At 33.9% G+C, this 14,531-nt stretch overlaps 1 protein-coding gene across 4 annotated transcripts in view; it reads left to right on the top strand.

The window, feature by feature from the left end:
- Window positions 1-14,531, top strand: part of PRKACB (protein kinase cAMP-activated catalytic subunit beta) — a 136,871-nt gene that overhangs the window by 104,783 nt on the left and 17,557 nt on the right. For all 4 annotated transcript variants that reach the window (XM_082834716.1, XM_082834718.1, XM_082834715.1 and 1 more), the window contains 3 exons: window positions 1,587-1,713; window positions 2,846-2,941; window positions 5,892-6,014. In XM_082834716.1, coding sequence (XP_082690842.1) covers window positions 1,587-1,713; window positions 2,846-2,941; window positions 5,892-6,014 — 346 coding nt within the window. The remainder of the gene's footprint in view (window positions 1-1,586; window positions 1,714-2,845; window positions 2,942-5,891; window positions 6,015-14,531) is intronic.

The following is a 14,531-nucleotide window of genomic DNA, read 5'->3' as shown; positions in this document are numbered from 1 at the left end:
TGACATAATTCACACACAGGCATTGTCGTTTCTAACCTTTCACACATACTATTTATATACTTGAAAGGTTGCTAACTCCCACCTTAGAAACTTTGAGGCAACAGAAGACTGAGTTATTGTTGAGCATGGTTCTAATCAGAATCAATGGAGTCATTACGATTCTCTACTTAAATAGTAACTGTCTAGACTTAAAGCTGCTACAACATTAAATGTTCCTTATAGAATATTTTGCTCTGACCTTTCAACAGTTTAAAGATCTATGTAATGTTTGTGTACCTCCAATCAAACACCAGTGTGGAGATAAACATAAAATGCTGAGTGCATCTTATGTTTATGATGATAAGATGATAAATGCATCTTATATTAACGGGTGTATGAAGAAAATGAGAGGGGACTTCCCAGGTCAAACGTTTCCAAAATTAGGGATAAATATTTGAATGACCTGGATGATTCTTTTAATCTCCCTTTACAGTATTCTCATTCCTTGTCATAGGACATATGGTATACCTTGTAACAGTGTCATGATAGGGCTGGAACTGGAAGGATATTATAAAATATTGCCACAAAAGTGTTTTTCTTCACATATTCATTCATTTAACAAATATTTTCTGAGCACTTGGTGTGTATCAGGCTAGGACCTTGGAAATATAGTGAGTGACAAGCAAAAGGAGTAGCATATACAATCTCTTTTTAGAATTCCTATTTTTGGTGCTACCAGATCAAACTCATGTCAACCATCTTGAGGGAAATTCTATTCATAGTTAAGGTTGTTCATTGAGGACACAAATCTGAAAGTCATTGCAATATATCAGGAAGATTAGAAGAATTCAGTGTATACACTACAAGATGAAATAGAAACTCAAACTAGAAAACAGTACATCCTTTTGGAGTAATACCCAGAATGTGGCATCAAAATTACCATAATCTATCAGTTAATCTAATCTGTGTATCCAGAACTGTGTGTATTTACCTAAATATACAGATTATACCTATGTTCAGGTATCTGTATAAATATGCATAGTAGAAGATTTGGAAATTTAGATACCAGGATTGAATCTGGTTTCTGAATGGGATTATTGGTATCTTTATTCTTCATTAATATTTTATGGCTTTTTTTCTATAATGAGCATATGTCACTTTTGTAATAGTAACAGCCTGGGTAAAATGGCATAAATCTGCAGATTAATGCAGAAATTCTTTAAGTACTTGAAATTTATGAGAAAGGTAGATGAGATGAGCCGATCATTAATAGCAATTGCCCTGACAGATAATCTAACTGGTGCTTTTCAGTCATTCTCAATGTCTTCTAACATGGCCAATAATAATTTAAATTACGATGACAATCTGAGAGTTAAGTTTTCTTCAACATATGCTGCCCACTAAGTATATCAAAGCATTATTTGAAGATGATTTATAGATTTAGTAAATATTTGGAAACTAACATGTTTCTTTACATATGTTTAAAAGAAAAAAAAATTTTTTTGCTCCCAAAATGCCTCTACCTCATGTTATTTTTTTTTTGTATAATCTACTAATTACTATATGTTAACCCATTTTACTGAAATCAATGTTTTGTTTCTTTGTAGTGAACCCCATGCACGGTTCTATGCAGCTCAGATAGTGCTAACATTCGAGTACCTCCATTCACTAGACCTCATCTACAGAGATCTAAAACCCGAAAATCTCTTAATTGACCATCAAGGTTATATCCAGGTATGACTTGAACACATTATATATAATGTATTTGAGAAATACTAGGTAAGAAGTTATATGTATTTAACCACAACTACCAATATTGGATTCTTTTTTTTTTCTTTGAGGGAGACAATTCTTCCTAACAGTTTAAATTGAGCTCACAGTTCTGTTGCTATTACAGAACCAAAAGTTCCATCAAAGATGGAACCGGGGGCTTCCCTGGTGGCGCAGTGGTTGAGAGTCCGCCTGCCAATGCAGGGGACACAGGTTCGTGCCCCGGTCCGGGAGGATTCCACATGCCGTGAAGCAGCTGGGCCCCGTGAGCCATGGCCGCTGGGCCTGTGCGTCCGGAGCCTGTGCTCCGCAACGGGAGAGGCCACAACAGTGAGAGGCCCGCGTACCGCAAAAAAAAAAAGATGGAACCTGTTTCTATCTCCCTTAGTCTATAGTTGTAAACTGATTTCAGGCTCCTGCGTAAAGAAATAATAGCTAAATTTGTGAGTACTCATTTAGTGCCAGGCATTATTCTAAGTGTTTTTACATGTATCACCTCTTTTAATTCTGATAACACTATGAAATGTAAATACTATTGTTATCCTCATTTTAAGATTAATGAAACTAAGAACAGCAAGGTCACACACATAGAGTCATAATTGAACCCCGTCAGCCTGTCCCAAGAGTCCATGCTTTTTAACACTACAGTGCAGCTACAAAAGGAGGCCCAGCTACCAATAATGGACTGGTGGTAGTGTTTTCTTTCCATTTGTACTATCAATAGAATGAGAGCATTCCTTTTTACGCAGTTATTAAGATTCTCCCAGTGATGCTTTTGCACTTCTGAGGATGTAATTAAGGGCAGAGGACAATGCTGGACTTAAGGAACACTCCTAGCACTGCTTCATTTTTATTAAAACTATTTTTTTTTTTTTGGTTCATTTGTTTCTTTGTTTGTGTCAGGGAAAGGTTCTCCAGCATGGGTTGCATTAAACTTTATTCACTAAACAGTGCCTTCTTGGATTAGTGTCAATTACATTGACTTAATTTTTTTCATGGTGTTAATTTTAACTCTGATTTTTAACTTTCATCTTAGGTACAGTAGTACATTTATTATGAAATAATAAATGTTTACAAGTTTTTTTGTCTTTTATAGGTCACAGACTTTGGGTTTGCCAAAAGAGTTAAAGGCAGAACTTGGACATTATGTGGCACTCCAGAATATTTGGCTCCAGAAATAATTCTCAGCAAGGTATATTTATAATGTAGTTATGTAAAAAGTAGAAATATAAGGCATGCATCACTGTGGACTTTTATAAAAAAAAAAGTTTATTGATCTAATTTTAAATGTTTAATCTAAATATGAATTTAAATCTATTTGTTCATAATTACTAAAAAGTAATTATTTAGAGTCTACCAGTAATCCCATTAACTGATGATTTTAACTCTGAATCTGAGAGAATTAGTATGAATAAATCTGACCTCTAGACCCATGTTTTGAAGCCAAAAGCATAGCCTATTCATAATTATTCCCAATACAGGAGGGCGAGGAGGCCCTTGCTCTGGGTTACACCAAGAGGCAAACTAAAGACGACATGTACTAGTTGTCAATTCTTCCTTTGTTTCAACTTTACCACTTAAATGAAAAAAAACGTATGTGAATTATTTTTTTAAATTTTAGTTTAAAAATAGGAATATTATAGCAATTGAATAGTTATAGTCTTATTGAATACAGTTCTGCTTTTCTAAACAGTGCAAAATGTGGTGAGAGAAATTTTTAATCATATCACAAAGGATGATTTAACTTTTGTTTTCCTTTCTACTGCCATCCCTTGGTGGAGAAAGCCAGAAAGGAGCGACTGATAATAACTGGGCACAGGAGCCAGGAAAGAGAAAGGGATAACACAGATGCTTTGATAATTACACATTGAATAACTACCCCCTGAATCATTGAAATTTGGCTAACCTACAGAAGTATTAGAATAAAATAATTCTTTCAGCGTTCCTCTCATTATCTTACATAATTTATATCATTTATAACTTTTACTCTTTTATAATCTAAATATCATTAACATATTTCTTCTTTAAGTACATTTAACAATAATGATAACATAGTAGGGACCAAAACTTTAAAAACTGTATGTGTGTATATATATATATGTGGTAAAAGAAATAGCTATTCACTGTATGAAATTTGGAAAATATAGAAAAATATAAAGAAAGAATCAAAAAACCTATAATCTCACCATCCAGAGGTAGCCTTTTTAAAAAAACATTTTAATATATTTTTCTATGCATGTTATAGTGAATGTACAGTTTTGTATTCAGCTTTTTCACTTGAATGATAATAAGCATGCAAATATAATTCTAATGGCTTATTTGAAAATGTACCATATTGTATTTTGCCATTCTTCTATTGTTGAGTATTTAGGTTATTTCATTTTTTTCGATTATAGATCACTGTGATAAACATCTTTGTACATAAAGCTTTTCCTATATTTTAAATTATTTTTTTAGGATAGATTCCTAGAAGTGGAATTACAGGGTCAGAGAGTATGAACATTTTTAAGGCTTTCAATACATGTTGCCAAAGCACTGTCCAAAAAGATTGTAGCAATTTTGCACTTCTCAGCAGTGTTTGAGAGTACCTGTTTCACCACACTTTCTCCAGCATTGGGTATTCTTGTTTTTAAAACCATTACTAATTTGATAGACAGTAAATGATATCTAATTATTTTAAGTCTTATGTCTGATTATTAGATTGTTTAATGCTTAATAGCCATTTGGTATTTCTTCGTGTGTATGAATTATTAGTTCATGTCCTTTGCCCATTTTTCTATTATAATTTAGTTTTTTTCTTACTGATTTGTTTTAGTTTTCCATACCTAGGGTATTGAAAGCATCTGGAATACTTATTATGAACATTAGTACACAATCCAAAACATAGAAATCAGTTTGGTAAAAGGATCTGTTTCAACGTTACATGCTTTCATTATAGCAAAAAAACATGGTAATTACATTATTAATGAATTGAATTTAAAGAATTAAAGCAAAGTTGATGCCATTTCTATTAGCAAAACAAAGTGCTATTACTATTTTACTAGTCTCTCTCATTTTAAAAAAATACAGAAGCAGGAAATAAAAAATCTATATTATTATATTTTAGCCAGTAATTTGAAAATTAAATAGTTTATAAGCTAAATTTTTGAAAAAAGGTTGGACTAGGGGGAGTGGCGAAGGTAATTAAAGGCTGTATCTGATGGCAGACCAAAAGATCTGGCAAGAACTCAGCTCATTTCTCTACATGATCAAGTTGTTTTGTTTTTTTGCATAATCTTTTGTGCCAGTTGACACTGATTATGGCTGATAACAAACTTTATATAAACATGTTAATATTTTATTCTTATTTATTTTCTTATCAGTACTTCTAAATCTTAACTTTAGTAGACTTAACATGAAAAAAAAAAACCTTAGAATTGTACATTTGGTTTGCAACACACTCTTTATACACATCATTTCCTTTCATTTGATGTAGTCCCACAAAATCTCATGAATTAGTTATCTTTCTTGTATACCTTCTAGAGATGAGAAACAAAACACTAGATGAATAAAGTATACTTAAATATTTACATTTATTATGTTCCACATTAAACTTTTAGCTTTCATAAGATCCTGTGAAGTGGATGGGATTATCCCGAGTATATTCACCCTCTTAACCCCAACAATATAGAATATTTTGAAGTCAACTCCACTGTTTATTATGAAGTACAATATCTACTCTTTCATTTTAAAACTTTTGACCTTTCTAAGTATTCTCTAGAAAACCTGATTCATAATATTATGGAACTAGATTGGGCTTTAAGGGGTAATTTGGTCCAATTCCCTTCCTACTGTTGAGCAACAACTAAATTATCCCAATTAAACAGGGCATTTTTTATTGTCTTTAATATTCTTAATGATTTTAGGAAGATTTAATAATATTTCCTAATATCCAATTTCAGTATCTGGAAATTTGCCCCTTTGTTTAATTCAAATCTGACCTGATACATTTTGTTTATTTTTTATTTTATCCTGAATTACTGCTCAGCAACTGCTTTTTAAAAATTTTCATATGCTTGAAGATCACTTTGAAATAATTTATGACTTCATTCTCCTCTGAGTGAATTAAGTAATAATTGACATTTGGTGTTGGTTTATCTTAGGGCTACAATAAGGCAGTGGATTGGTGGGCATTAGGAGTGTTAATCTATGAAATGGCAGCTGGCTACCCCCCATTCTTTGCAGACCAACCAATTCAGATTTATGAAAAGATTGTTTCCGGAAAGGTAAGTAATACAATTTATTATTCCTTTATTATTCATTATTTCTATAAATGAATTTTAAGCTTTGTAGATTGAAACCATTTGATGTCATCAGAATATTACCCTAAATTGGGAAAAAGACAGAAATATCCATAGTTGCTGCCCTTATATTTAGCAGCTTAAATGAGCAGCACTCATTTAAGATAGCGTAAATACTGAATCATTGAAGTCTTTTAAGTAAAAAAAGGCAATTTTACAAACATATTAGCAAAATAATAAAGCAGTTTCCATTATTAGTATTTTTATCACTTGTAAAACACAGGATCATAGCCCTAATTCTTCCATATTCCTTCAAATAAATAAAAATTGTTAGTTATTTCATGTGGGTATCTGCTTGGAGAGAAGTTTTAGGGGCTGTTTTTATATGCCGTTGCTTTTTTAGGAGAGACTTGTTTGAATTATGTCAAACATTACAAAATTGGAAGTAGACATAGAATAGATAAGCCTTTTTAAGATGGGACTTCATAGAAATGATGTAAACAGTTTTTCATGTTAATGTGATTATAATTGCCATTGATCTTTAGCAAGTATGAAAATAACATTAATTCTTCTTGAATATGAGTAGATGTACTATAAGTCAGAGTATTTTACATTTTGTAATTACTCCATAAACCTTTCTTCTTTTGCATTTATAATCCCTAATTTTGTTTCCAAGAGTATTTTGTTTAAAGTCAATCATTCACTCTTGCCGTAACTCATGCATTAGATCCTTTTTAAAAATACTGCAGTCAGTTTTAATAGAGATGAGCCTGATTCAGTAGGCTTTCAAAAATTCCCAGAAGGCCTTCTATGCATTTATGACAGAGTTCATGGGAAGGGATAGTTTCCTTATATTTCCTTATTTTTCCTTTTCCTACATGTGGTACGCTCTATTAGCTTGTTTTGTTTGTTTGTTTTTGATCATAAAACATCAGTCTTGACATGACATTCCCTGAGATGTGATATAGTTGACTCTTTTGTATTTTGTGAAAGGCAGAGATAAGCCTAATCAACCTAAAGAATCTGGAAGGAGATAGAAGAAAAATCTGTTTCTTTATATCTCAGCCAGATTCATGTTCTATATTTCGTATGAAAGCTGACCCTTAGCATTCATGAACTTAAAATTTATAATGTCAGCTATTCAGAAGGTACCTTCAATGTCCATAATATAATAATTTATCTTTGTTACTAAGATCCAAATTTAAATAGCTGGATGGAACAAGACACCAATAGAATGAGTCTCTTTAGCCACCTAGGACCCACATCTCAACACAGTGTTGTTCCATATGTCATAGTGCATATGCAGTCTACAGGGATCACAAGATTTTCAGTTATATTTTACTGTATTTTATGGGAGGAAGTTTTATATTATGGCAGGTTCACAAACTAGGGGACTAACTAAAGAATGCATACTTCAACTATGTCAAAGGTAAAAAATAAATACCTCTTACAGCTAACTAAGCTAGGTTTTTGAAAGATTCACACTAAAGTAATATAGAAAGGCAGACGAAGTATTGATATTTAGGCAATTAAGTATTACTGCTGTCCCTGCTACATTTGTAGATCTCTAAGCTTCAGGTTTCTTATCTTTGTAATTGTTTTCACCCAGCAGAATATTAAAGTCAAAGTAAGAGAACTTTTGAGATGAACAAAACAAAAAATCAAGAAAAATTAATAGACAAGGCAGTGGTTTATTATTTAAGAATTTGAGAAGTGATTATGTAAAATCTCAAGAGAAAATAAGGCCAAAGGTCATATGAAGAATAATGAGAGGACTAAAATACTTTTAAATAACTGAATGGGAGAAGCATATTTTACTAGTACAAAGACTAAGAATGCAGAAATTATAGTAATAGTTCCAAATAATTTAATTACAGTTAATTACAGAGTTCCTGAATCTTTACTATATTGCTTTTATTTATACTTAATTTCATAGGAGGAATCAAATTTTCTGACAAGGATGCTGTCATAACTAAATTTTACTTACTTAGAAAAATTGTTTTAGCTAAAACAAATGTATCTTCATCTGTATGAATTGGCCTCTGTTTGCCAAGCATTGTACATTGTGTAATTTTTTTTTTGGCTACTTATGAATATGTTTTTATTTCATATCAAACTTTAACATTTAGAATCCAATGGTAGCACACGGTTTAAATTTAAATCTGCATAAATTCTAAAATTGTAACAGTTTAAATCCTGGTCACCTTAGAAGAGAAGAGTAGCAACATAAAATTTTATCATATCACAATATCTGATTTTTTTCCTTTATTTATTAGAAATACTATAGGGTGTTTGGTGTACTATTGTTTTTAACTAAAGGTGCCAGATTATCTCTCCCCATATTGGATGTAAAGTTTTCATTCCTTGTTCTCTTTATGCATTTAAAGTAGAACTCGTGAAAACAAAATAATTGTTATTAAGTGATCTCTAGGATCTGTATTATTTGAATGTAAAATCATATTCACATTTCCCAATAAAACCATCTGTTTCAGCACTCAAATCCAAACTAGAAGTTATCTCTATCCACATTACAGAGTAGTATTGTCTCTCTAGTTAGTAGCTAAAAGTCAAATTGGAGATGAACTTGTTTTCAAATTTTTTAATTGTTCAAGTCATTGAAAATCCACTTTTGGTCTTACAGATCCTGTATTTGTATTTAAATTTTTTAATGGTTTTAATGATATCAAATAACATTTAAAAATATACTTTGCATTCAGAATTTTTTCTTTTTTTAAAAAAGCATGGTATTTTATGCAACAATATTTTATGTTGATTATATTTTCGGAAACAATGTTATAAAGATTATAGGTACCATTGACTTATCAAAGTTAAATGAAATGTGTTTAATGAAGTGATTAATTCATTAAAGTACATATATTTGAACATTAGATTTTTACGTTCTTTCTCTATTTACAATATTTTAATTCAAACTGGTATTTATAAATGTACAGAAAGATGATCAATCAGCTTGTTAGATCCTCTCCTACACATATTTTGCCTTTAAAAAAAACAGAGGAGGTGGTATTTATTTATTTATTTTTATTGGGGTATAGTTGTTTTACAATGTTCTGTTAGTTTCTACTGTACAGCGAAGTGCATTTCCCTGTGCTATACAGCAAGTTCTTATTATTTATCTATTTTATACATATTAGTGTATATATGTCAATCTCAATCTCCCAATTCATCCCACCACCCATGCCCCCTGCTTCCCCCACTTGGTGTCCATACGTTTATTCTCTACATCTGTGTCTCTTTTTCTGCCTAGCAAACTGGTTCATCTGTACCATTTTTCTAGATTCCACATGTATGCGTTAATATACGATATTTGCTTTTCTCTTTCAGACTTAACTTCACTCTGTATGACACTCTCTAGGTCCATCCATGTCTCTATAAATAACCCAATTTTGTTCCTTTTTATGGCTAAGTAATATTCCATTGTATATATGTATCACATCTTCTTTATATATTTGTCTGTTGATGGACATTTAGCTTGTTTCCATGACCTGGCTATTGTAAATAATGCTGCAATGAATATTGGGGTGCATGTGTTTTTTTGAATTGTGGTTTTCTCTGGGTATGTGCCCAGTCGTGGGATTGTTGGATCATATGGTAATTCTATTTTTAGTTTTTTCAGGAACCTCCATACTGTTTTCCATAGTGGCTGTATCAATTTACATTCCCACCAACAGTGCAAGAGGGTTCCCTTTTCTCCACACCCTCTCCGCATTTATTGTTTGTAGACTTTCTGATGATGCCCATTCTAATCGGTGTGAGGTGATACCTCACTGTAGTTTTGATTTGCATTTCTCTAATAATTAGTGATGTTGAGCAGCTTTTCCTGTGCCTCTTGGCCATCTGTATGTCTTTGGAGAAGTGTCTATTTAGGTCTCCCACCCATTTTTTGATTGGGTTATTTGTTTTTTTTTGATATTGATCTGCATGAACTGTTTATATATTTTGGAGATTAATCCTTTGCCCATTGATTCATTTGCAAATATTTTCTCCCATTCTGGGGGTTGTCTTTTTGTCTTATTTATGGTCTTTGCTGTGCAAAAGCTTTTGTTTCATTAGGTCCCATTTGTTTATTTTTGTTTTTATTTCCATTACTCTAGGAGGTGGGTCAAAAAAGATCTTACTGTGATTTATGTCAAAGAGTGTTCTTCCTATGATTTCCTCTAAGAGTTTTATAGTGTCTGGTCTTACACTGAGGTCTTTAATCCATTTTGAGTTTATTTTTGCATATGGTGTTAGGGAGTGTTCTAATTTCATTCTTTTACATGTAGCTGTCCAGTTTTCCCAGCACCACTTATTGAAGAGACTTGTCTTTTCTCCATTGTATATTCTTGCCTCCTTTGTCATAGATTAGTTGACCATAGGTGCGTGGGTTTATCTCTGGGCTTTCTATCCTGTTCCATTGATCTATATTTCTGTTTTTGTGCCAATACCATATTGTCTTGATTACTGTAGCTTTTTCTGCATCTATTGAGATGATTATATGGTTTTTATCCTTCAATCTGTTAATATGGTGTGTCACATTGATTAATTTGTGTATATTGAAGAATCCTTGCATCCCTGGGATAAATGCTACTTGATCATGGTGTATGATCCTTTTAATGTGTTGTTGGATTCTGTTTGCTAGTATTTTGTTGAAGATTTTTGCATCTATATTCATCAGTGATATTGGTCTGTAATTTACTTTTTTTGTAGTATCTTTGTATGGTTTGGGTATCAGGGTGATGATGGCCTCGTAGAATGAGTTTGGGAGTGTTCTTTACACTGCGATTTTTTGGAAGATTTTGAGAAGGATGGGTGTTAGCTCTTCTCGAAATATTTGATAGAATTCACCTGTGAAGCCATCTGGTCCTGGACTTTTGTTTACTGGAAGATTTTTAATCACAGTTTCAATTTCAGTACTTGTGATTGGTCTGTTCATAATTTCTCTTTCTTCTTGGTTCAGTCTCTCAGGGTTGTGCTTTTCTAAGAATTTGTCCATTTCTTCCAGGTTGTCCATTTTATTGGCATATCGTTGCTTGTAGTAGTCTCTTAGGATGCTTTGTATTTCTGCACTGTCCGTTGTAACTTCTCCTTTTTCATTTCTAATTTTATTGATTTGCGTCCTCTCCCTCTTTTTCTTGATTAGCCTGGATAAAGGTTTATCAGTTTTGTTTATCTTCTCAAGGAACCAGCTTTTAGTTTCATTGATCTTTGCTATTGTTTTCTTCATTTCTATTTGATTTATTTCTGATCTTATTTTTATGATTTCTTTCCTTCTACTAACTGTGGGTTTTGTTTGTTCTCCTTTCTCTAGTTCCTTTAGATGTAAGGTTAGATTGTTTATTTGAGATTTTTCTGGTTTATTGAAGTAGGATTGTATTGCTATAGTCTTCCCTCTTCGAACTGCTTTTGCTGCATCCCATAGGTTTTGTGTCATTGTGTTTTCATTGTCATTTGTCTCTAGGTATTTTTTGATTTCCTCTTTGATTTCTTCAGTGATCTCTTGGTTATTTATTTAGTAAAGTATTTTTTAGCCTCCTTGTGTTTTTTACATTTTTTGTTTTTCCTATAATTTATTTCTAATCTCATAGCATTGTGGTTGGAAAAGATGCTTGATATGATTTCAGTTTTCATAACTTTACCAATGCTTGGTTTGTGACCCAAGATGTGATCTATTCTGGAGAATGTTCCATGTGCACTTGAGAAGAAAGTGTAATCTTCTGTTTTTGGGTGGAATGTCCTATAAATATCAATTAAACCTATCTAGTCTATTGTGTCATTTAAAGCCTGTGTTTCCTTTTTTATTTTCATTTTGGATGATTTGTCCATTGGTGAAAGTCGGCTGTTAAAGTCACCTAGTATGATTCTGTTACTGTTGATTTCCCCTTTTATGGCTGTTAGCATTTGCCTTATGTATTGAGGTGCTCCTATGTTGGGTGCATAAATATTTACAATTGTTATATCTTCTTCTTGGATTGATCCCGTGATTATTATGTTGTCTCCTTCTTTGTCTCTTGTAACAGTCTTTATTTTAAAGTCTATTTTGTCTTATATGAGAATTGCTACTCCAGCTTTCTTTTGATTTCCATTTGCATGGAATATCTTTTTCCGTCCCCTCACTTTCAGTCTGTATGTGTCCCTAGGTCTGAAGTGGGTCTCTTGTAGACAGCATATATACAGGTCTTGTTTTTGTATCCATTCAGCCAGTCTGTCTTTTGGTTGGAGTGTGTAATCTATTCACACTTAAGGTAATTATCGATATGTATGTTCCTATTACCATTTTCTTAATTGTTTTGGGTTTGTTTTTGTAGGTCCTTTTCTTCTCTTGTGTTTCCCACTTAGAGAAGACTCTCTAGCATTTGTTGTAGAGCTGGTTTGGTGGCGAATTCTCTTAGCTATTGCTTGTCTGTAAAGCTTTTGATTTCTCTGTCGAATCTGAATGAGATTCTTGCTGGGTAGAGTATTCTTGGTTGTAGGTTGTTCCCTTTCATCACTTTAAATATATCATACCACTCACTCCTGGCTTGCAGAATTTCTGCTGATAAATCAGCTGTTAAATGTATGGAGTTACCTTACATGCTATTTGTCATTTTTTCCTTGTTTATTTTAATTTTTTTTTTTTGTCTTTAATTTTTTTCAGTTTGATTACTATGTGTCTCGGCTTGTTTCTCCTTGGGTTTATCCTGCCTGGGACTCTCTGTGCTTCCTGGACTTGGGTGGCTATTTCCTTTCCCATGTTAGGGAAGTTTTCTACTATAATCTCGTTAGGTAAGCTTTCTACTATAATCTCTTCAAATATTTTCTTGGGTCCTTTCTCTCTTTTCCTTCTGGGACCCCTATAATGTGAATGTTGGTGCATTTAATGTTGTCCCAGAGTCTCTTAGGCTGTCTTCATTTCTTTTCATTCTTTTTTCTTTATTCTGCTCTGTGGCAGTGATTTCCACCATTGTGTCTTCTAGGTCACTTATCCATTCTTCTGCCTCAGTTATTCTGCTGTTGATTCCTTCTAGTGTATTTTTCATTTCAGTTATTGTATTGTTCATCTCTGTTTGTTTGTTCTTTAATTCTTCTAGGTCTTTGTTAAACATTTCTTGCATCTTCTTGATCCTTGCCTCCATTCTTTTTCCAAGGGCCTCAATCATCTTCACTATCATTATTCTGAATTTTCTGGAAAGTTGCCTATCTCCACTTCATTTAGTTGTTTTTCTCAGGTTTTAACTTGTTCCTTCATCTGGGACATAGTCCTCTGCCTTTTCATTTTGTCTATCTTTCTGTGTTTGTGGTTTCATTCTGCAGGCTGCAGGATTGTAGTTCTTCTTGCTTTTGCTCTCTGCCCTCTGGTGGTTGAGGCTATCTAAGAGGCTTATGCAACCTTCCTGATGGGAGGGACTGGTAGGGGGTAGAGCTGGGCATCCCTCTGGTGGGCAGAGCTCAGTAAAACTTTAATCTGCTTGTATGCTGATGGGTGGGGCTGGGTTCCCTCCCTTTTGGCTGTTTGGCCTGAGGCGACCCAGCACTGCTGCCTACAGGCTCTTTGGTGGGGCTAATGGCAGACTCCAGGAGGCCTGACTCCAATGAGTACTTCCCAGAACTTCTGCTGCCAGTGTCCTTGTCCCTGCAGTGAGCCACAGCCACTCCATCCCCCCCCCCCCCGCAGGAGACCCTCCAACACTAGCAGGTAGGTCTGGTTTTGTCTCCTATGGGGTCACTCCTCCTTCCCCCGGGTCCTGATGCACACACTATTTTGTGTCTGCCCTCCAAGAATGGAGTCTCTGTTTCCCCCAGTCCTGTCAAAGTCCTGCAATCAAACCCCATTGGCCTTCAAGTCTGATTCTCTGAGGATTCCTCCTCGCATTGCCAGACCCCCAAGTTGGGAAGTTAGAACCTGGGGCTCAGAACCTTCACTCCAGTGTGTGGACTTCTGTGGTATAATTGTTCTCCAGTTGAGAGTCGCCAACCCAGCAGTTTTGGGATTTGATTTTATTGTGATTGCGCCCCCTCCTACCATCTCATTGCAGCTCTCCTTTGTCTTGGATGTGGGGTATCTTTCTTGGTGAGTTCCAGTGTCTTTCTGTCAATGATTGTTCAGTAGTTAGTTGTGATTCCAGTGTTCTCGCAAGAGGGAGTTGGAGGTGGTATTTAAATGTCAAATTATTCATGCAATATTAAGATTCAGGTTTAGAAATGCATAGTTAACAGAAAAGTCTTATAATTCCCACATTAACTGTGCCTCATCCTAGCAATACATATGCTGAGTTTCTGTATATAGTCTTTAAATTTAATACTTCAGTGCCATATACTCTATACAAGAATCAGTTATGGTTTCCACAGCAACTCTATCTGGCTGCATTACCCTTGTTAATACAAAAGTTAACGTTGTATTCTAAAATGACATTTGCAAATAAGGTGGCAGGCAAGTAACAACTGTGTGGAAACCTTAAAGTTAGAGTTTTTTGTTTTTTGGGTTTTTTTGCGGTACGCAGACCTCTCACTGTTGCGGCCTCTCCA

This window comes from Leucopleurus acutus (assembly GCF_964270905.1).
Source record: "Leucopleurus acutus genome assembly, chromosome: 2".
In the NCBI taxonomy this organism is placed as follows: Eukaryota; Metazoa; Chordata; class Mammalia; order Artiodactyla; family Delphinidae; genus Leucopleurus; species Leucopleurus acutus.
The sequence above is the reverse complement of the archived record's forward strand: the minus strand, read 5'-3'. Positions and strand labels throughout refer to the sequence as shown.